Raw genomic sequence first — 23,031 nt, 5'->3', positions numbered from 1 at the left:
TCAGGAACGGAAGTAGCTTGTTCATATCTCAATGTGACAGTTGTATGTGTAACTGCGCCCACTTATTCATTTGGGCTCGGTTACGCATAAAACTGACGTTATTAGGATAGAAACCACCCATCCATTTCCTTTCCCGTAATTCATGGCGTCCGTCTAACTGTGTATATATTATTATATTATATATAAAACAATCTGTCCTTGGCAGTCGAGTACCTATGTTCTATACGAGAGATACTGAAAAAATGCTACAAGCCTCTAAATTTTTCAAAGTTTAACCCCTACGTACATGGATGATGGATGACTACTGTGTCTATGGAACCCATGATTACAATACTTATTACGTGACAGTTTTCGCCAGAGCCATACTTTTACGTGCAAAGAAACAGAGTTCTAACACGGCCCGCAACATTTCCTGTATAAACAAGCGCGTCCAATTGCTGTTCGTGTTTTTTTGTGTGTTTTTTTTGACGTTACAATGAAATTATGCAATGCGTGAAACATAGTTCGGATACTTTAAAAGATTTTGTCGTGTTAGAGTCGAAATAATAAACACGTTTCTATATTTTATCGACGATTAATACGTGGGCGGTCGTTTGGATGCGAGTAATTAAATCACTCGTGCTACGCACTCGTTATTATTCAATTAATACGCATCCAAAGTCCCGCCAATATATTATTCACCTGATAAAATATACAGACATTTTTTTTTCCTAAGTATATTTCATTCCTATCAAGGTCCGAGGCCCATCCTGCATGCTGGATTGTGTGGTATTTTTCAACACTAGCGGGCATGTGCATGTATGAAAAATTGATACATTTATGTGTAAGCTATATATCAGACACGAAATATTGTTATTTAACTCTATATAATAGGTTTGAATCCATTCCGTGAGACTTGACATTTGATTTAGTCAGCGCGGTGCTGTACATCGTATGCTCTCAGGCTTTATAAAGTTATATAAAATTCGATTTATAACTGTATAAGATATAGCCCGGATTCGTAGTTTACAAACTAAAGGACAGTAGCAACAAAGCGTACCAATAGTTGCCAAACAGTACGATCACTAATTATGTCTGCTAATTGTACTAGTGTAAACATGCTTATTACCTGTGTCGTCGTAGACTTTGGCGAGAAGCGAATGACTTTCCACAACAATGGAACGGCAAAGTACCAGCATGCTCTTTCTCATGGGTATATAGATTTCTTTTGTACTTAAAACTTCTTCACAAGTTCCACAGAGGTTAGCTAAATCACCCGTTTCTGGATCGGCCATGCTCCTGAAAAAATGACTTGGTGGATTAGCGTAAAATTGTTTTCTTTGTGGATTAGCATATTCATAAAATACACGTTTTCCCTTTCACTGATACTCTGATTTCGTATTAAATATGTTTCATTCAGGTAAATAGAAAACATTGGAAGTTTTCTTTGCGAAAACATGACCACTGGAACAGGATTTGTATAAAATACATGTCAAAAATAACATTTTCTTGGTGGATAAGCCAATGCGATCGGGCCGAGTAGAAAAGGTTTTCCAGGGTGTTTGTATATTTAGCGACGGTCTAGAAGGAAACCATTAACATGGGAGATTGAATACTGTTTTCTCCTTCGCATGCAACATATTTCATAGAAATTGGTTGAGAAATAAAAACACTTACATTGATTTGAAGATTTGAATCGACGACTTTTGTTGATAATTTCTTCTTTGCGGAATAGCGATATGACGTACAACGATCACGTGATTCGCCACCCTGTTTTCACGCAAAAATTAGTTCTGAAATATACACCAAGCATGGACATATGTTTATTTTTATGACAACTGCGTGGTATTTTACAAATGTATATTATAATATAATGGGAATAATTAACTTAATTGATACCACAGCGGTGATCGACAGGTCCACAATCAGTTGCAACAGCAGCGCGATCGCAAAGCACATGTAAAATAAGAACAGTAGAGTATTACGCAACGTTAATATAAAGCTATTGAACCAATTAATAGATTCTTTTATCTGTTGAAAATGTTATCTTGATGTGAGAAATCTCTTACACATATGTGACTGGACATGATGTTTGATATTTTTATCGTATAAGCATAGCCATTTTGAAAGAAGCTTGTGGGAAGCAGCAACAGTAACTAAGGGGCGGAGTTTATTGATCGGTTTACGGATCCATCCATTCTTGTCCAGAATATTTCTCAACAACCATATCAAGAAGAGATGCTCATCTCTTCATGTTCCGGTCGGGTGATTTTGGGTTTCTGTCTTTTAATTATTGAACATTAGTATACTATAGTACAATTCTTGTCCGGAGTATTTCCCAGCCACCACCGCTAAGAATTTAGCAAAACGTCATATAGGAAGCTTCGCTATCAAAGGGAGATGCGTATATTGTCTTCGTGTTTTGATTTTTCACCGAGTTATTGCTCTTTGATTATTCAACATTACTATACTATATAGTACCATTTTTAGCTCACCTGTCACAAACTGACAAGGTGAGCTTTTGTGATCGCGCAGCGTCCGTCGTCCGTGCGTCCGTGCGTGCGTAAACTTTTTGCTTGTGACCACTTTAGAGGTCACATTTTTCATGAGATCTTTATGAAAGTTGTTCAGAATGTTCACCCTGATGATATCTAGGTCAAGTTCGAAACTGGGTCATGTGCGGTCAAAAACTAGGTCAGTAGGTCTAAAAATAGAAAAACCTTGTGACCTCTCTAGAGGCCATATTTTTCAATGGATCTTCATGAAAATTGGTCAGAATGTTCATCTTAATGATATCTAAATCAGATTTGAAACTGGGTCAACTGCATTAAAAACTAGGTCAGTAGTTCAAATAATAGAAAATCCTTGTGACCTCTTTAGAGGTCATATTTTTCATGGGATCTGCATGAAAATTAGTCAGAATGTTTATCTTGATGATATCTAGGTCAAGTTCGAAACTGGGTCACATCCGGTCCAAAACTAGGTCAGTAGGTCAAATAATAGAAAAAACCTTGTGACCTCTGTAGAGGCCATATTTTTCATGGGATCTGCATGAAAATTGGTCAGAATGTTTATCTTCATGATATCTAGGTCAAGTTTGAAACTGGGTCGACTGCGGTCAAAAACTAGGTCAGTAGGTCAAATAATAGAAAATACTTGTTACCTCTCTAGAGGTCATTTTTGTATGGGATCTGCATGAAAATTGGTCAGAATGTTCACCTTGATGATATCTAGGTCAAGTTCGAAACTGGGTCACGTCCGGTCCAAAACTAGGTCACTAGGTCAAATAATAGAAAAACCTTGTGACCTCTGTAGAGGCCAGATTTTTCATGGGATCTGCATGAAAATTGGTCTGAATGTTCACCTTGATGATATATAGGTCAAGTTCGAAACTGGGTCAACTGCGTTTCAAGAGTAGGTCAGTAGGTCTAAAAATAGAAAAACCTTGTGAATTCCCTAGAGCCCATATTTTTCATGGATCTTCATGAAAAGTGGTGAGAATGTTCACCTTGATGATATCTAGGTCAGTTTGAAACTGGGTCACATGCGGTCAAAAAGTAGGTCAGTAGGTGAAATAATAGAAAAAACCTTGTGACCTCTCTAGAGGACATATTTTTTATGGGATCTGCATGAAAATTAGTCAGAATGTTTATCTTGATTATATCTAGGTCAAAATTGAAACTGGGTCACATCCGGTCCAAAACTAGGTCAGTAGGTCAAATAATAGAAAAACCTTGTGACCTCTGTAGAGGCCGTATTTTTCATGGGATCTGCATGAAAATTGGTCAGAATGTTTATCTTCATGATATCTAGGCCAGGTTTGAAACTGGGTCGACTGCGGTCAAAAACTAGGTCAGTAGGTCAAATAATAGAAAATACTTGTTACCTCTCTAGAGGTCATTTTTTTACGGGATCTGCATGAAAATTGGTCAGAATGTTCACCTTGATGATATCTAGGTCAAGTTCGAAACTGGGTCATGTCCGGTCCAAAACTAGGTCACTAGGTCAAATAATAGAAAAACCTTGTGACCTCTGTAGAGGCCATATTTTTCATGGGATCTGCATGAAAATTGGTCTGAATGTTCACCTTGATGATATATAGGTCAATTTGAAACTGGTTCAACTGCGTTCCAAAACTAGGTCAGTAGGTCTAAAAATAGAAAAACCTTGTGACCTCCCTAGAGCCTATATTTTTCTATGGATCTTCATGAAAATTGGTGAGAATGTTCACCTTGATGATATCTAGGTCAATTTGAAACTGCGTCACATGCGGTCAAAAAGTAGGTCAGTAAGTGAAATAATAGAAAAATCTTGTGACCTCTCTAGAGGTCAAATTTTTTTATGGGATCTGCATGAAAATTGGTCAGAATGTTCATCTTGATGATATCTAAGTCAAGTTCGAAACTGGGTTACGTGCAATCAAAAACTAGGTCAGTAGGTCAGATAATAGAAAAACCTTGTGACCTCTGTAGAGGCCAGATTTTTCATGGGATCTGCATGAAAATTGGTCAGAATGTTCACCTTGAGAATATCTAAGTCAAGATTGAAACTGGGTCACATGTGGTCAAAAACTAGGTCAGTAGGTCAAATAATAGAAAAAACTTGTGACCTCTCTAGAGGCCATATTTTTCAGGGGATCTTTATGAAAGTTGGTCTGAATGTTCATCTTGATGATATCTAGGTCAAGTGTGAAACTGGATCAACTGCGGTCAAAAAATAGGTCACAATCTAAACATAGAAAAACCTTGTGATCTCTATAGAGGCCATATTGTTCAATGGATCTTCATGAAAATTGGTGAGAATGTTCACCTTGATGATATCTAGGTCAAGTACAAAACTGGGTCACATGCCTTCAAAAACTAGTTCATTATGTCAAATAATAGAAAAACCTTGTGACCTCTCTAGAGGCCATATTTTTCAATGGATCTTCATGAAAATTGGTCAGAATTTTTATCTTGATGATATCTAGGTCAAGTTCAGAACTAGGTCACATGAGCTCTAAAACTAGGTCACTATGTCAAATAATAGAAAAAACGACGTCATACTCAGTTCATGTGGGGACAGGTGAGCGATTCAGGACCATCATGGTCCTCTTGTTTATATGAAGTATTCCTTAGCAACCATTGGATGGAATTCATGTAGGATTTAATTATTTATTTCAATAAGCGTCTTGTGTCACAAAATTATGATCATTTCGAGCTATTCGGATAATGCAGCGATCGACGTTAATGTTAAAATGTTTAAAAATCCCTCATTATACAGAGGAATGTTGTGCTAAATAGCCTGCTTATTTTCACATTAAAAATCATGAAATATTTCAGATGTTAAACTCTGATAATAGTACAAAAATGTAATTGGATAAGTGTCCTGCGGGTACAAAATGTTCATTTTGCGCAGTATTTCATGTACGTAGAATTAATATCCCTTGAAATTTGACGTGCCATAGTTTTGTGCTGTCTGATTGTTCAAGTCAAGTCATATAGAGCAATTTTTAACACTTTAGCAACAAACGGTACCCATAGCGTTGTATTCGTTATCAAAAATGAACGCTTTTGCCATCATTTTGTTTTTTGAATTGGTTGCCATAGCGGGATGTCAGTTGGTCGGTACACCTGAAGATGTAGATGTCAATGATAAGGATATTCAACGTTTAGCAAAAGTTACCGCCAAAACGATAGGAAAAGAATACGAACTTTGGAAACTTATTTCGGGAACAGAACAAGTAGGTTCCATCTATTCTCGTCTGCTTCTAATATGAAATTCATATATGAGCCGCACCGTGAGAAAACCAACATAGTGCATTTGCGGCCAGCATGGGTCTAGACCAGCCTGGTCAGGATCCATGCTGTTCGATTTCAGAGCCTATTGCAATTAAAGAAACCGTTAGCAAACAGCATGGATCCTGACCAGACAGCGTGGATGCGCAGGCTGATCTGGATCCATGTTGGTCGCAAATGCACTGTTGGTTTTCTCATGGTCCGGCTCATATTTATTTATCATAAACTATGGATTAACTTTATTATTGACAGGCGATATAACAAACAATTTTCACAAATAGATAAAGCACGCAAACATAGTGTTTTTTATATGACATTCCGCCTAAAATGGGTTAATTCTGTTTTGAATTTATCATTGAAAATAAAACCTTAGACATATCTGCCATTGTCAATGTTACCAGTTTTAGGTTCCATTTTTGAAGAATACTTTAGAAGGGAACGTATATGCAATTAAAAAAATCCTTTCGGGCGGATGGGCCAAACGTCTACTCAATGAGTTTCTTTGTCAGCAATCGAAAAATATCGTCGCATTAGAACGGTCCTACCTTTTTAGAATTCGTTCTGATATTTGGAATGATATACATGACAAAAGAGAAACATTCAAGAAACATGCTTTTATGAAAAGATTTACTCGCCTTCTTTTCAGGTTGTCAATGGAAGGTTGTACAGCCTTGAACTTGTAATGCAAAGAAAGATAAAGGGATCGGTAACTAATTGTTATTGTGCTTAAATTCTCATTTTTTCTGCTTTATTATCATTATTATACGCGATTTATCCAGCGCACTTTTCATGACGCGCTTTACATGCAGGGTCAGCCTTAGGCACCTAATTCATCCTCTACAAGTAACTTAGCTATAGCTCTTTGCGAATAGATAGCCTGGTTCTTTGACATGCCCGGAGCACGCGAAGCCGTCTGAACCGATTCTGGTCCCTTAATTAGGTGGGAGACACTCGAGAGTATCTCAAAAATTTCCAGCACCTGGACCGCGATTCGAACCCTGGACCTCTGGATTGATAGCCAAGCTTGTTACCGCTAGACTACCAGGTCACCTCGTTTTTCTTTTATAATACAGGTGATTCTGATTTTCCATGTTTCAAAAAAATAAGCAGACTTTTTATTTCAAGTGTACGACATTTTATTTAGAGCGCACGACATCTTATCTCGAGCGCGTTCGACATATCTCGAACGCACGAGATCTTCTTTCAAGGACAAACCATATTATATTGTACGCTCGAAAGTTGATCTCGATAACACAACGACTTATCTCGAGTGTTTGATATCTTTTCTCGAGCGTACTATAAGATTCTTTCACTGGTTGTAGGTGCAGACAGAAATACCCGGCCTCGAGAGTAACTGTTTAGGCGGTAGCGAGGCTCTCTACCGAGTTGCCGCCTAAACAGTTACCCGAGAGCCGGATATTTCCATCTGCACCTATAACCGGTGACAGAATCTTTTTCTTGCATACCGATTTCAAGAAACAATAATAAAAATAAAATCAATCGTACGGCTTTCTTTTTAGAACTATTTCTTATGGCAGTGTATTAAAACAAAGCGCGGGAAACCAGCGTCCGTAAACAGGAAAGACGTCATGACGTTTCAAAACAAACAACAATGTTTAGTTCCGGTTTTGTTTTATCAGTTGCAGCATAACGTTTTGATTTTTTGATAAAATAACGTGATTTGAATCGAGAAATATATTATCAGGAACCAACAGGAACTGTCAAGGTATTGAATTTTTATTCCGTTTTATAAATAAAATATAAATTACTACATAAATCTTCTACATATATGTAGTTCGTTATACGTCATTTACAACACGAGAGTCATCTTACACCCCCCAGGGTGTAAGATGGATTTTTCCAGCACCGGTAAAGACACCGGAAATCCCCGTCTGGTATGCAATAATATATCTTATTTCGAGCGCTTGAGAAAATAATATGAATTTAGGCACCGCCTAGCATGGGGATTTATCTTGTATACCACTTACAAAGAAATATTCAACACTCAAAAGAAAGTGACAATCCGCTCTTACAGTTACACATTTTGTGTCATCATACCTCTTAAAACGAGTATCATTCTTTGCAAAATTTACGGAAAGCCGTGACGATGACGTCATTCACCGCGTTCTCGCACTGGCTTTAGGTTATTTATAACACACTAAATAGTTGTTGTTCTTTATTCTATATAAAACTGACCTATTTCCAATGACCGCAGCACACATCAGGACCATTTTAAATTTGCGTAACTTACATTTTCTTGAAGAATATTGTCAATGTTAACTAAAAATCAAAAGAAAAGTGGGGGTCATGTTTGATGCAAGAAAAATAATTTCAGTCAAACACACAAACTGCAAAATCAGCTAAAAAATGAGACCCCAAATTATACTGGTGGTGTATGATCTAAGTTTCCATGAAAAAATTTGTCATATTGTTATTTCATTATGAAAATGCTATCTACATGTCAAGCATAGATCTGTCATGTGATTTTAGCCAAAAAATTGCAAAGAAAATAAGGAAAATAGCTCTACAGAGCAAAAAAAAACTGAGGACTATTTGTGTCCGCCATTATGCGACTACTATTTTTTTTTTCGCGCCATTTTTCTATTTAGTGTCTGTATGCCTTTAGGGTTTTTTTTTTGTTTGTTTGCACTCCACGCAGGAACTTGACGGCCTTTACACTTCCTTACTGTTTTAAAAGTGTTTTTCAGTTGCATGTACAGTTTTCATTACGAACGAAGAAGAAAAGAATCATGTTGGCGCGGTTTACAAATTTCTGTGACTGATTCGGCGTGCTCGGATGTTCATGCAGACAACCAGTCTGCGGTGTGTGCATAAACCGGAACCGGAAAACATCGAAAAAATTGCCTCAGTATATGCAAACAACAAAGACGAATAACTATATACGGACGTTACCGTCTCGGGGATTTTCATCCCCTATTATTTCAAAGTCTAAGAAATATTTCTAAATCAATATGGGTTTACCGAAGTTTTTCGCCACTTCCACCACATGTGAGAAAAAGGTTATCTGACCAATGTATGTTTTTATTACGTAATGTGCACAGTAATTGACCAAAACTCATGCATTTTGCTAGGTAAAGAAAATGAATTAACTTTGTTGTAATTGCAGCAGTAACTAATAAAACAATTTAGTTGGTTTAACCAAACTTTCACTTGTTATTCTTTCTTTTTAGCGCGCGTATTTCAATCATCGGTTGCATCACGGCCGAATCAAAGTCAGTGCAGTTATAGATTTTTATGTTCATCTGCATTCATGATGTAGCATAAAGCCTGGCTTTATTCAACATGTTCTATCTTCGGCAGGGTTTACACGTGCGTGAACTCTAGAAAAAAAATAACGATATTGCTGAAATGATGACTTCATTTTGATTGAGTGCGAAGCATCTCCATAAAATTTCCAGTTTTTGCGTTAATTTCGAATCTTGGGTAACGCGGAATTGCGAAACATAAAAACATAAAATTTGAAGCTGCCATTTTTTGTGTGTTCGCATGCTTGTAAGAGTCTATACTTGCGTGATAAGCACTTTTCGTTTTTCCATTAATATGTTTCCTGTCTGCCTGTATTTATAATGCACAACCTAAAGATATTTTAAAAGCAAATTTCAAAGTCGTATAATGATTATGGAATATGTTTGCCTCATTGCTTCTGTGGCTAAGAAAATTTTCAATTATTTTTTTTATTTTTTTTTTTTCAGAAGAACATAAAAAGAAGATGCAATGTGATCGTGTATGAGATAAAAAGCGAGGGATACCTGGAAATAGAGGAATTCCACTGCTATTTTGCTAACAAGGAGCCAGTATCTTAATATCATGATCGTCATAATATCTACACAATTATGAAATATATTCGTCAAATAAAACGTATAAAAACAACCTGTACTCGTGTATCTGGCTCGTTGTCATTTTCCTTTATGAATATAAAATGATAGAAGCTTGAAGCTGTGTTACCTTATCGTGGCAAAATTAAAACTCATTTTTACTTTAACCTATTATCATACTACCGGTAAGTTATTAATTAACTATATAAATTTGCGAAATTCGGTCATTATAAGATTCGAGTTTTTTGGTGAGCGGACAATCACGCCCATTAAAGAACCCATTCTTTTTCTTTTACTTGTAGCAGTCATTTTGAAAAATGATATAGACAGCTACATAGAAAACATCATTGTGTAAAATTTTCGTGTACAAATCAGTTAATGAAAGCGAAACGATTTTAGATTCAAAAGTCAAGAAGTTAATTGCCTTAAACACACGATATATATATACATGTCCATCGCCAAGTCACATGTTTATCAGTTTAATACTAACATAAATACAAACAATTTGAAACATTATATATACAAGAAGTATTGAGTAGTTTGCTTAAGTAAGTCTTATACTTCTATAATTAAATTTTAATATTAAAGGAGAAGTCTGACTCAGATTATTGCTTATTATTTTGACAATTGTCATATACAATAAGCAAAAATACACATAAAGTAATAGGGACCTAGTAAAACCAAAGCTGGACTTTCGGGGACAACTTGGAAGGGTTCATGCAATTCTTCCTGAAAAAAAGAAAACAAAACTGTAGAACAGCTTTGGTACATTTTGACTTGCATTAGGAGATGTGATATCCTCCATTTGAAATTATTTATATGATAAATTATACTTGTGAAAATCATACACAGGTAACTGTTCTATATTTTGGCTATCCTATACACATTTTGTATGGATTATCAGGTGTAAATTCAAGCAAAAATGTTTGATCAAGCCCAATTATATTTTTCTCAGCAATACCCTGGTCACAAGAACGCTACGAGCTCCGTACGAGTAGGTTTTCAGTCGAGTTTTGGTAACCTCGTACGGCGTCCGCCCGGACATCGTTGATTCGTACGACCGTCGTGCGAATTTTTGAACTCGTAGAGGACTCGGGAAAATGTTTCACCGAGCTCCAGAGTTCTTTACTACCTTGTAGAGATTTTCGAAGTCGGGAGCAGCTCGCACGACTTGTCTGCGATGTCCGTACGTATATCCTACGATTGTAAATGCAAATTTTTCAGACGTCGCCGAACTGATTTATTCTTGTCTCAAGGACACCGTGCGGACACCGTATGAGTACCGTGCGAGCACCGTACGAACTCGCGAGCACAGTACAAGGTACGGCCGGGCTCCCTGCGAGCTCCGCACGACTTGTCTGCGATGTCCGTACGGATGTCCTACAATTGCATCCTTTAAAGATCGTACGGGACCCGTAGGTACTGTGACCAGACGCCACGATTGTACAGAGACCGTAAGGATTCTAAAATTGGTGGACTTGTACGACTTTTTAAAACCGTACGGACATTGTTTTTGTGACCAAGGCATAACAATTGCTATTAGACAACAAGCATCGTGGCTGAGACAGGAAGAAGAAGTAACTTATCTTTTATCACTAAGACACGTTTGTCATCAGACAGCAGTCTCTTGGACTTCATCTTATTATAATACTACTGATACCTTTTAATATCACTCGTGGTCTGAATTTTTAGCAATCAAAAAGTTACTGGACTGCATTAGGTACGCCCCACCACCCACCCGAATCAGATAGTATGTACGCATTATTATTTATGTATGTATGTATAGGTTGAAGGTCAGTAATTCAAATCCTTCTTTGTTTCATATAATAATAATAACATTTTTATTTATAATAATAATAATAATAATAATAATAATGATACATCTTAATTTTAAATGTAGCCTTCTGAACAACAACAACAACCAAAATACAATTTACACTATCACAACCTAATTAATATCACATTATCACATACATTCTTAGACAAATACTTCTTATAATAGGTCAGTATTGCCTTTAAGTATCCATTTATACAATTTCCATGTAGGCAATCAATTTGTGACATAATATATACATGTATAATATTATAATGGCATAATTATAATTCAGCTGATATAAACAAAGAGATTCTGATTCTTTAAGAAGTCAATTGAAAGGAAACTGGAAACTGTGTGCAAACGTTAAAAGTCAATAAAGCATAAAACGAACGTTGTAATGTTTTTCATCATTATGTTATGCTGATGCTTTCTCAATGGCCCTTTGAAGGATTTAATACGAATAAACATTCTTTCTTCTTCTTCATAAATGAATCACAAACATGACTGTTTTATATCTTTGTATTAAATCTACACTAACAGGCTGCGTTGCAACTTTTCAAGAGATAAGCAGCAATCTTTTTTTGTGCTTTATTAAGTTTTAATATTTGTATTCACAGTTTCTATATATTTATCGTATACATTTGTTGTGTATTTTAAATCAGTAAATATACAAGTCTGTCGTGCCGCTACGCTGCCAACATCCGACCGCTTGACCAACAACTCAGGTCGTACGTACTGCCACTAGAAGCCAACTTCAGGTCTGTAGGCCGCCATGCCACTAGACTCCCAACTTCAGCATGATTATTTCAATATGGGTATAATTTAGTTATGTTAAGGTTATTGTTATAAAGAAATATAATGGAAAATATAATGCAAATAGACAGTGACACACTAAATAGCTTTCCAAGACTTGTTCATCCGAAAAGCTCATTAATTACGGTGTTACCTTGTTTTTCAGCCTTACTCAGGGTAATGGTGAAGTACAAAATATTGCATGTTATAATGGCTAAAAGAAAATATATAAAACTTATTTTGTCTACAGCAAAGCTAATATCCTGCCACGTGACATTTGAGCTATTTTCATTAACGTGTTCTTCATCTGTCTTTAGCATCATATCATCACTAGTTTCCTCCAAAGGTTTCTGGGATTTACCAGCGCTGATACATCCATTAGCTGTAGTTTGAAAACAGAGTGGAATAGTTTTGTTATTTTCTTTATGATACAAATAGAGGTTGAAAATCGCTGTGATGCATATTAGTCCGCTTTGTATGAGCACGGCCGCTAGATAGTAACATATCCATGGCATGGGTTTGGATATCTTAGGCAGATTGTTTTCTATGATGGTCATGTAAACAGCCATCGACAGCAAAACGGTCACTGCAAATGAGATCCTCTCTCCAGATTCTGGCGGAAGCAGAAATACAAGTACGTTTATTAGCGCCAGACATAAAACTGGGAGAAAAATGTTCAAAATCAAGAATGCAGGCAATCTTTTCATAACAAATGTTGTTACAATCAAGTCTCGCTGCATTGGTTGGTGCACTCGCCTTGTGGTAAAATTCTGAAGACTCCATTCTTTATTTTTAAGCGTCTGTTTGATAAGAGGATCGTCTGATGCAGATGTATCACTAAATAGCTTAACCTCGTTAAAGGTATTGCCAAACGCTATGAAAAACATGCTGCAGGTCTGCAAAAGAATAAAAGCCTTATATAGCTGCGCTACAAAAACAACATACCCCACCCTCTCTTCTGAACTGATATGAAATAATAAAAGCACATGCAAGTTGATACATACGCGTTATCAGTTGAAAAATGTTGATGATGTTTATGTTAATATGAGCCGTGCCATGAGAAAATCAACATAGTGGGTTTGCGACCAGCATGGATCCAGACCAGCCTGCGCATCCGCGCAGTCTGGTCAGGATCCATGCTGTTCGCTAACAGTTTCTCCAATTCCAATAGGCTTTGAAAGCGAACAGCATGGAGCCTGACCAGACTGCGCGGATGCGCAGGCTGGTCTGGATCCATGCTGGTCGCAAACCCACTATGTTGGTTTTCTCATGGCACGGCTCAATTATGTACATTCTTTGTGTCACGTTTACTTCATATTTATTTCGAATTATATCAATATTTGCACTGGTTTCTATATAAAAGTCTAATTTATATTTCTTTACAAACACATCGTATGAGTATCTAAATTCTAGAATTTTTTTTCAAGAAGTTCATTTTTTCCTTATTTATCATTTGCTACGTCTGTTTTTCTATATTTGATGCCATTTTCAATTTGTTTACATCGTGCATTTAGAGAAAAATTTGCACTCCATGTTACTGTCTCATAAAATGAAATTTATTAATAGGCGAGTCGAAGAAAATATAAAAGTTAAGTCTCCAGCCGAGACTTCTACTTTTCCTTGACATAAAAAGCTTAAAAGATATAAATTAACGAAGAAGGTAACAGATTTTTTTTTGGTCTATGATATCTTCTGGCAGACTTCTATATGCTGTTATATGTAATTAGATTTCCTGTTCAGTGAAACTTTGTCAGTTGCAGGATACTCATCCCCACCTAGCGAACGTAAGGTCTTGGTTAAATTTATACAAACCATACCAGCGCTTGATTTAGATAATAGGTAACTGCTTTTTTTTTCAAAGATCTGTTTTCAATAAAATTTCTTTGCAGCTTCAATATTCATTGATCCATGTGCAGAAAACCAACATCTTGAGCAAAAGCTATGGATGAGTCAACAGCCGTTTCTTTCAGCAATTCCGTTATAACAGTTTCCTCTTGTAATTGCAATACATTAGTGACGGTCTAATATACCTCGTAAATTCTCGTTTTTGTAATATTATTTTTTTTTTCAAAATAAGATAGAGTCATTTTGAAATAAAGGTCAAAAAGAAGTCTGACAAATTTATTATACCCCTCGATTTAGCTCTTTATTTCGCATAAAGGCAGGATAAAGTTATCATTAGGAGAAATGTCTGTCAAGAAGGCCAGAATGTTTTTATATCAGTTATGTAAATTTCCTTGTAACAGTGGTGATTGCTTATGTAAATTCAACTAACTCATATCTATTGATATTCATATTTCAAACTCAACTACGTACCTGAGTGTCAAACGGGAAAAAGGTGACGTCAGCGTCACAACTAATTTTAAATACCTCCATGCCGAAAAGTTTTGCTTTGCCGTCGTGACTGACCCTTATGTTCATCCAGTCTTTTCCTACAGGATTAGGCTCGTCGAAAGAATTGAGTAATACAATTTTCGGATACCATACATCACTTACAGGAAAAGAGAACGAACGTATGTTGCCGTATGTTTTGACGTCCCATATCAGACTCTGGTCTATCCATTCCATGTAGAGTGTGCCCCGGACTTTCAGCATCCCATCTACTTCGCTGAAACCTTGTATACCTTTTAAGATATATTCACACAATACTACTACCGGTTGAGACTGGTTAAGAACTGGCCGCTGTCGCCTGTCATAAGTTTCCAACAAGTCAGAAACAAGTTGCTTGGAATCATTTAATGTCGAACACTTTGCTACATCCATCAACGTTGAAACTACTAATAAGACAACAGTTATCTGCATTTTTAAAAAAAATCCGTTTGTATACAAACTGTAAAAATGAAAGCACAAATCCAACTTATGATATTTTCTTCTTTTTTTGTTGTTATACATTCATCAACAACTTCAGCACTGCAAGCATTTAAAAATTCGACAAAACAGCCTCTTTCCGACATGATATTTATGGTAGCCAGTAACTCCTTTTTCAGAAATTAATAAAACATGTTATAATATCTATCACTAAAAGCCGACCTTTGTTCCCGTTTACAGTTATTTCCCAAGGCAATATATTTTGTATTTTGCTTCCAGGAAAAAAAAGCTAGTCCATTGCTGATTAAATTAAAAATGGATTATTCTCGAATAATATTATTGATAAACAAAAGGAGATTAAATGAGCCACGCCATGAGAAAACCAACATAGTGGCTTTGCGACCAGCATGGATCCAGACCAGACTGCGCGTCAGGATCCATGCTGTTCGCTTTCAAAGTCTATTGCAATTAGAGAAACTGTTAGCGAACAGCATGGATCCTGGCTAGACTGCGCAGATGCGCAGGCTGGTCTGGATCCATGCTGGTCGCAAACCCACTATGTTGGTTTTCTCATGGTGCGGCTCAAATGTTTTGTTAATTATGATGACATATCTATTAACAATGAATGCCCTCAAGGGCCTTTGACTCATCTGTCAGGACTTGAGGCTTTTGAGTTTTGACTATATAACATTAGTCACAAGAAATCTGGTGGTATTAATAGCTCGGTACCATCTGATGTAAAAATATTGTGCACATCAAGTTTAGCAGGCAGAGTTAACCTTTTGTTCCATAGTCGTGTTGGTTTCATCTCAGTGTCAGACTATAGCACCCACTGAGTAATAATGCCAGTATACATTACGTATCTCTTTAAAAGCCATGGCGCTATATGATAAAGTTCACATAATTTATTCTTTATTGCAACAGCCAAATCCTCGAGAGATTTGTTTTACCATATGGCACCGAATATGATCTATTTTCCAATACTGCAGAAAAGGTTAAGAGATCGATTTCTACAGGAATGTTATGGGATTATAACAAATATGATAAAACTAGAATACTCTTATTGTCAGTTTTACTTGGCACTATCAGAGATCACGATATTTTCTTTTTCACTCTTTTAGTCTTTTTAGAACAACATAAAAAGTTTGCGTCTTTTGCTAATGGTCGTTTATTCTATACAACAGTTGTGATATAGTAATAGATGTATGATATACACACTAATCAAAAATTTATCTTTTTTTCCGTAGTTTAACGAAGTTCGACCTATATTCTCTATCGATTACAAGCACGGAAATGGCATGAGGTTTTCAAATCTAGTTTATGTACATACTAAACTGTTTCTTTTAAAATGTAATCGTACAAACTAAAAGGTTTCTTTTAAAATGTGATCGTATACAGCGGAAATAGTCAAAAGATATACAACGAGAAGTGAGTCCTGAAGCTATAATTTGATATCATAGTGTTGTCTAAATTGGTTGTTTTTTCTCCATAATAAAGTCATACACGTCGGTCAATGTGATTACCTTGGCATTTATGACTCGGATGTTAATGCACCACCACCCACTCCTAATAGAAGATCAACTGTAAAGGTATATTCGTACAGGAAGATTTTTTTTGTCTTAAAAAACATTTCTGTCGGCCTTAGTCTCACAGCTGGCTCAAAAATGTTGTAATCACCTCCCATATTTTCTTCATGTTAGGTATACATAAGCATGCCACGTCTGAGAGAATTTTTTTTTTTTAAAAAAAATACTTGGATATAAATTTACTGTATATAAAGTACAATACTTATATGCATATACTTATATAGTTATAAACATATAACCTTAATGGTTATTAGATGCATCTATTGTAGCGGTTGCTAAAGTGGATATAAACAGTTTGTTAATAATATCCGATTGTTCTCTTATAACTAGGATTGGGGACAGTTTAAACACTTCCTTATATCCATCGCAAACCACAAGTAGCTTTTAACATTCAACTGGATTTCCCCCTCTTTTCAGCCTTTGACAATATTGATAACGCATACTTTTATTTGAGATTTAGACGATGGCGGAAAAGTACCAACTTTTGTATTTTAACAAAAGAGGTGGAGGGGAGATAATTAGATTAGTGTTTGTTACAGCAGGAGTACAATATGAGGATATTAGGCTTGATATGGCAGAATGGTTAAAACTGAAATCAGGTGAGATGTCTTCGGCAGATATCAATTTCATTAACTGAGCCGCGCCATGAGAAAAACAACATAATGGCTTTGCGACCAGCATGGATCCAGACCAGCCTGCGCATCCGCGCAGTCTGGTCAAGATCCATGCTGTTCGCTAACAGTTTCTCTAATTCCAATAGGCTTTGAAAGCGAACAGCATGGATCCTGACCAGACTGCGCGGATGCGCAGGCTGGTCTGGATCCATGCTGGTCGCAAAACCACTATGTTGGTTTTCTCATGGCGCGGCTCAATTATCTCATCGTGATTATGGTATATCTAACAAAAGTATTTTCATTTGTCTGGTGGAAAACAGAATAATATACTTTCTTGCATGTCGGACAAGATGTTCTCGTGATTTTGCCGATGCTGGTAAAAAAGCTCATCTTGTACACGAGGGTGTAAGATGACTCGCGTGCTATAATTTATAAATGAATGTGTAAATTCATACGCTACTATATCAAATAGTTCATAAAAGAAAGGCATTTGTTTTTCTTTATTTCTTCTGTGATTTGAGAAATACGGCATGCAAGAATCTATTACTAGTTGAATTTGCTTGTGAAAATATCTGACTCCCGGATAACTGTTTTGCGGTTACTCAACAGAGCTTCGTATTTCCGCCTAAATTGTTACCCTTGAGCCAGATATTTCCATCCGCACTTTCAACCAGTGAAAGATTTTTATAATTTATACACATTCTGTTTATGATATTTAACAAAAACGAAATTATCAGTGGATAAAGTGTGATTTAGTTAAATATAACTTTTCATTTTAATAATTTTAGTGTGTTTCCTTTGTCGTAAACAGGGGATGTTATTCATCACTTTCAAGCCATCGAAAGATTTGTCTCTTTAAGAGAATAAATCTGACTCGTGCAAAATTTACGATATATACATGTTGCTTTTCTTCAGATATGCCGATGAGATGTTTGCCATGTTTAAAAATTATTAAAGGAGAAAGAACTTTCATTCATTGTCAGTCTGGAGCGATTGCAAAATATCTAGCGAGAAAGTTTGGTGAGAATAAACTGAAGGTCTTTAACAGTAGATAAGGCAAACCTTACTATAATATACACTCAAGAACTGTAACCTTTATCCTACAAAATTTCTAAAATGAACTGGTCCGTCATTCAATTTGGGCAGTATCACTCATGATTCAAAGGGGTGTTCACAGCGAACAGTGCAGACCATAAATATATATTCTTTATAAAAATCTTCTTGGATCACATTTTTCAATTGCATAAATGAGGTGTTTTTTAATGTCCTTAAGTGAATATATACTTCTTAAGCATCATCTTATTTTAATACATAAAGGACATTCTCTTGTTTCAACACATCTAAAGGCAAAATATAGGGAAATTTGGTTAGAACAAATCCTGATTGTATCTAATAACTGATAGTTCTGTGCAAAAGTCTCAGTTATATCAACTTTTAAACTATTCTGTTTAAATTTTGATATTTTAGGACTCTACACGGATAATGAAGACGACAACTTGCTTATTGACGAGATGTACGACAGCGTTGGTGACGTAAGAAATGTCTTTGTGCAAGTACAGCTGTGTAAGGACGAAGCAACCAAAGTACTTATTTCTAGTTTTATGATAAAACTTTCATGTAAAGAAAAAAACATTTTATCGCCAACTCCATGCTATTGGTAGTGAAACCTTTCTAGTCCAAAGTAAGTAAGAGAATAAAGAGGTATAGATTAAAAGCGTTTCTGGATTAGAAAGAGACGTTCGGATTAGTCAGGAGTCCGTGTATGACGGGTATACGCATGATTAGAAGTAAGTTCCACTGTATCTTCTATTTTATTTGCAGAAAGATTTGAATGAGAAGCTGTTGACTGAAATGCTGCCTAAGTTTGCCTCTTTCTTTAAGCTACGGAAGAATGACTTCGGTGGCAATGGGTATATCATTGGCTCAAAGGTACTTGTTTATTTCATTATAACAATTTTTAAATGCAGTATGTGCAGAAACTGTGTAAAACACGGACGGTAACCCGCCTCTCTAATGATAAGAGTTATACAAACTGTATTGTACTTTATAATAAATTTATACAAAATAGTCAACATACAAATTCATTCAATTTATGGGACAGCATCAAGTATATTTGGCTAAAATACTCATTGGATGCATCGTTGCTCAGTGAGTTGTTACAAATATGTCCTTTAAAGCAGTGTGTTTTGGAAAATGTTTGATTTGCATTACACTGAATTGTAATAACTCAATGCAGTTCAATGTAGCTACACTGCTGACAATGTGCCATTCCTGAAAATGAAAACGTAACTTAAAAAATTACGAGATTGCAAAGCTTCAAATAAGTGCACAGCAAATGCTTCCAGACATATTTGTTAATTATCTTAGTTTTCATTACAGATGACACTCGCGGACCTTGCTGTATTTAACATGGTTGATAGTTGTATTGAGATGGGCCTCGAATCACTATGGAAACCATACCCGTTGTTACTAGAACATAGACAAAATGTGATAAAAGATACTAACATTGCAAAATGGTTACAGACACGACCCAGAACTGAAGTTTAGACTTATATGATGTAAATTTAATGCCTTTAAAACATATGTTTATATTCGCTACATTTTTATTTAGTCTGTATGAAAAATTTGCAGTGTCTTACATAAAAATATGATTCTGATGTTGTGTTCACTTTTTATAATAAATTAATTGTTGTTCATTGTTAAATACAAGTCAGTCCATATGTAATGGCGAAGGTACCTGGACGTTACTTCACAATTATTGTCAGGATACGAGTTATATGACTCAGGGAAGTGCCTACGCCGTTAGTATCTTGAACAATGAAATGGGTCCAATCGCTAAGGTGAATATGTCTTAGATTAGCTGACAAACGATGTCCTTTGTTAAAACGTATAGCTGGTGAGACCAAATATCTCGTATATAAAATTTTCCTCTGGCTACCTTGCCTAAATGGTTCGAGTACCATTGATTCTTAAATGATTTCATTTATGAGCTAGATAATTTCAGGGATCAGGCAAATATCACTCAATGTTTCAACTATCAATCTTCAACTTATGAAATCAGCGCAAACTCCAATAGGCTGGAGATATTATATTTGACTGGTCTTTTTGTCGAAGTTCCCGTTAGACAATGTCTTTGAATCAATAACATACGAGTCCTATCGCATAGATGCTCAGCCTATGTCCTCTTAATTGAAGCTGTAACTTACTAAGATAGCCCTGACTCCTGGATGCTCAACGCATATATGCTATCTCATGTAGCCTTCAACTATCATATAGGTACAACCCCATTGCCTTGGCTGTACCAATAACGCTGAACCTCGTCTATAAGCTGGAACTCTTCTACTATCTCAGTAGATTACCGAACACTATGTCTCTGCCTCAGCTTTCTGATGCTCAGCCTATATTTGCTATCGTTTATAGCCTTCAACTACCGTTAAGGCAAAACTCCTATGTGCTGGCCCTATAGCTCGAAACCTTGTTGAAGTTCTGCAACTCGTCTTTAGTCTATGAACTTCAAACGTCTTCTTTTTAATAATTTATCCGCCCTGACAGTGTAGTTGCAATAACTTCCTCATCAAGGTACTGGGATAAATTATTAGTTGAAACCTCGATGTGTCTACATCAATGATCTCACTGTCTGTCTGTCTGTCTGTCTATTTAAGTTTAATTAGGATCCATCCTCCCGTAAGGGCACAGTATAACATTTTTAGCTATGTAGAGTATAGACCCAGGGCATGTCACCAGGCATGCCGTTAAAGATGCTTTTTGAAGCCAGTGGTGAAAATTTACCTGTAGAGTATATGTCAAAGAAAAATAGTTTTGATGCCAAAAGTGAATCACTGTCACGGCCAATGAGACCTAAACGACAGAGACCCGTAAAGAGACGTGGTTCCTCGAAGGCTACTTAAAAAGGGCGGTAAGTGCTGCAAGCCGCTGTCGCTGGAATCCTCCGCCGCTCCTCCGCTGTGGGTGTTGTGGCCCTCCCCGCTCGCCCCTTACAAAATGAACGTCATGAAATTATGTGACAAATAAACATTTAGCATACAAGTAACTGCTGAACTAGAGTAATTTAACTTAATACAAGGACTGTTTTCAATATTTAAAGTGTTTATATACGTCATACCTAAGTAACTTTCCTTCAAATGGACTGTTTCCTACAAAGATTCTTCATAAAAATTAGAATGTTATCATTGTTAAAATTTCTCCTTGTGAGAGAGTACCACTTTAGGATACGTAAATTTTGTTAATTAGTACAGGGGCAGAGGGTTTTTTTCTAAGAAAAAATTTAAATTTACTCCCTGAACGTACGGAAAAGAGATTTTTACCCAATCAGACTATTACAGAGTATTAAACATTTTGACGATGCTGCCTTGTGCCTTTGGGTATTTAAAATGGGGGAACAGACTTTGGACTATTTCCCTTTTTTGGGCCGGGGTTTTTCGTGAATGTTCTTTGTTATGAATGAAATTTTTGGGGATTCTATTATGTTAAATAATTAAAGCCTGATGTAAGCCAAATTTTTTCACATAATTCAACATTTTACTATGTATGTCTAATTTGTTAGGTAAAAAATTTCGTCTCATGTATACTACGCTCAGCGTATAATGCTCCGGCTTTTTGTCAAATTTGTTATTTATAATGTATATCTGTATAATTTGGGTTTTTCTTTTGCCGTGTTGTAGTACCGAGCCTGAAATGTAATGCATTTTTTGTTCTCATTTTAAATTTTTGTTTGGGGTCACATTCCCTAGTCTTAAGGGGGGATTTTCTTTGGGTCAAAGCCGTTGCCTTTGGGCACTCCAAAGGCATAAATCGGGGGTCTGCGTTCAGTGGTATCTTTTCCCAAACTGAAAAAACCTTGGAAAGAAAACTCAAGAAAAATTTTCTATTAAAAATACATTTTCTTTTTTAAGAAATAAAAAAAACTCTTTAGCGGGTAAAAAAAAACCCTTTTTAGGCAGTCTTAACTTTATTTTAAAGAGCAAAAAAGTAAAATTCATGAAAGGCACTTTACCCTTAAGAACAAAAACAACAACAAAACAATATTATGAAGTAAATACAAACCATGTAAAACCCGAACCTTGCAGATGCCTAGTCTGAACTAACTTTATGGCGAACCAAAGAGTGAATTGGTCTCCGTAATTCTACTTATTTTCACTATTATAAGGCTTTGTACTGATTAGATTCTATAAAAAACGTTTTGACTAAAAGATCCCTTGCATGGCCCCTAGGTCCTCCATTTTTAAACTATGACGATGTATTTTTTTTCTCCGGTGTAATACATTTCTACGATGCCTATTGTCAACTTCTGGAATTCTTTTGTGTTTTTTTAAAAAAGCGTTACCGATTATTTGATGTCGCAATATTAAAAAATTTTTTTTTAAAGTTCATCCGAGTTCCTGTGAAAATTTTGGAAGGTATTGATTTAAAGAAAGGAGTACCTTTTTTGATTTCATCTAAATGATGGGATGATGTATAGGTTATCATTATGGCCCGATTCCTGACTGATAGGCCCCAAAAAGGTTTCCCCCAAGGTATATGTATATATATTGACGATCTACGGTTGCAATATGACGCATCCAAAGGGGTTGTCCCGGGTAATTTTCAACGCTCTGGTTTAACGCAAATACATTTGTATTTGCTTTTTTATCAAGGGTAGAGTTGATGTCAAAAAAGTTATTACTAAATAGATGGGTATCGTTTAAAATAAGGTGTCAATACCCAGGGGGTGGCTTAAACTTGGTTCAAAAGTGGTTCCCTTTTCTTTTAAGGTATCCATGGACGAAACTTCCTGGGGGAAAAGGAGAAATCCCAGATGGCAAA

At 36.1% G+C, this 23,031-nt stretch overlaps 3 protein-coding genes across 4 annotated transcripts; 2 read left to right on the top strand and 1 right to left on the bottom strand.

Annotated features, from left to right (window-relative positions):
• The first annotated feature begins 5,521 nt into the window (after positions 1-5,521).
• LOC128547664 (uncharacterized) lies at positions 5,522-9,580 on the top strand. Its single transcript, XM_053520720.1, has 3 exons — positions 5,522-5,701; positions 6,403-6,462; positions 9,470-9,580. The coding sequence occupies exons 1-3, from the start codon at positions 5,522-5,524 to the stop codon at positions 9,578-9,580; spliced, it is 351 nt and encodes a 116-aa protein (XP_053376695.1).
• A 1,962-nt stretch (positions 9,581-11,542) lies between these two features.
• Positions 11,543-15,313, bottom strand: LOC123529794 (neuronal acetylcholine receptor subunit alpha-7-like). Its single transcript, XM_045310322.2, has 2 exons — positions 14,517-15,313; positions 11,543-13,096 (listed from the first exon to the last, which is right to left on the bottom strand). The coding sequence occupies exons 1-2, from the start codon at positions 15,090-15,092 to the stop codon at positions 12,323-12,325; spliced, it is 1,350 nt and encodes a 449-aa protein (XP_045166257.2). The 5' UTR covers positions 15,093-15,313; the 3' UTR covers positions 11,543-12,322.
• Positions 15,314-16,916: 1,603 nt separating this feature from the next.
• LOC123529003 (S-crystallin SL11-like) lies at positions 16,917-19,865 on the top strand. Of its 2 annotated transcripts, XM_045309152.2 has the most exons (5): positions 16,928-17,193; positions 18,124-18,228; positions 18,676-18,791; positions 19,030-19,137; positions 19,588-19,865. In XM_045309152.2, the coding sequence occupies exons 1-5, from the start codon at positions 17,058-17,060 to the stop codon at positions 19,753-19,755; spliced, it is 633 nt and encodes a 210-aa protein (XP_045165087.2). In that variant the 5' UTR covers positions 16,928-17,057; the 3' UTR covers positions 19,756-19,865. The 2 variants fall into 2 exon arrangements, with proteins under 2 accessions (XP_045165088.2, XP_045165087.2); XM_045309153.2 differs by lacking the exon at positions 18,124-18,228 and having other exon boundaries at positions 16,917-17,193.
• Positions 19,866-23,031: the final 3,166 nt, after the last annotated feature.

The sequence above is a fragment of the Mercenaria mercenaria genome, chromosome 13 (genome assembly GCF_021730395.1).
Source record: "Mercenaria mercenaria strain notata chromosome 13, MADL_Memer_1, whole genome shotgun sequence".
Lineage (NCBI taxonomy): Eukaryota > Metazoa > Mollusca > Bivalvia > Venerida > Veneridae > Mercenaria > Mercenaria mercenaria.
Note: the sequence above shows the minus strand (reverse complement) of the source record. Positions and strands in the feature narration are given on the sequence as shown.

Excerpts from the sequence above, each read along its gene's own strand:
- LOC123529794 (XM_045310322.2), bottom strand. The coding sequence starts at position 15,092 with ATGTATAACAACAAAAAAAGAAGAAAATATCATAAGTTGGATTTGTGC. Across the intron at positions 13,097-14,516 it reads TTTTCCCGTTTGACACTCAG|ACCTGCAGCATGTTTTTCAT; the intron begins GTACGTAGTTGA and ends ATTCTTTTGCAG.
- LOC123529003 (XM_045309152.2), top strand. The coding sequence starts at position 17,058 with ATGGCGGAAAAGTACCAACTTTTGTATTTTAACAAAAGAGGTGGAGGG. Across the intron at positions 17,194-18,123 it reads ATGGTTAAAACTGAAATCAG|ATATGCCGATGAGATGTTTG; the intron begins GTGAGATGTCTT and ends GCTTTTCTTCAG. Across the intron at positions 19,138-19,587 it reads GGTATATCATTGGCTCAAAG|ATGACACTCGCGGACCTTGC; the intron begins GTACTTGTTTAT and ends TTTTCATTACAG.
- LOC128547664 (XM_053520720.1), top strand. The coding sequence starts at position 5,522 with ATGAACGCTTTTGCCATCATTTTGTTTTTTGAATTGGTTGCCATAGCG. Across the intron at positions 5,702-6,402 it reads TTATTTCGGGAACAGAACAA|GTTGTCAATGGAAGGTTGTA; the intron begins GTAGGTTCCATC and ends CCTTCTTTTCAG. Across the intron at positions 6,463-9,469 it reads AAAGAAAGATAAAGGGATCG|AAGAACATAAAAAGAAGATG; the intron begins GTAACTAATTGT and ends TTTTTTTTTCAG.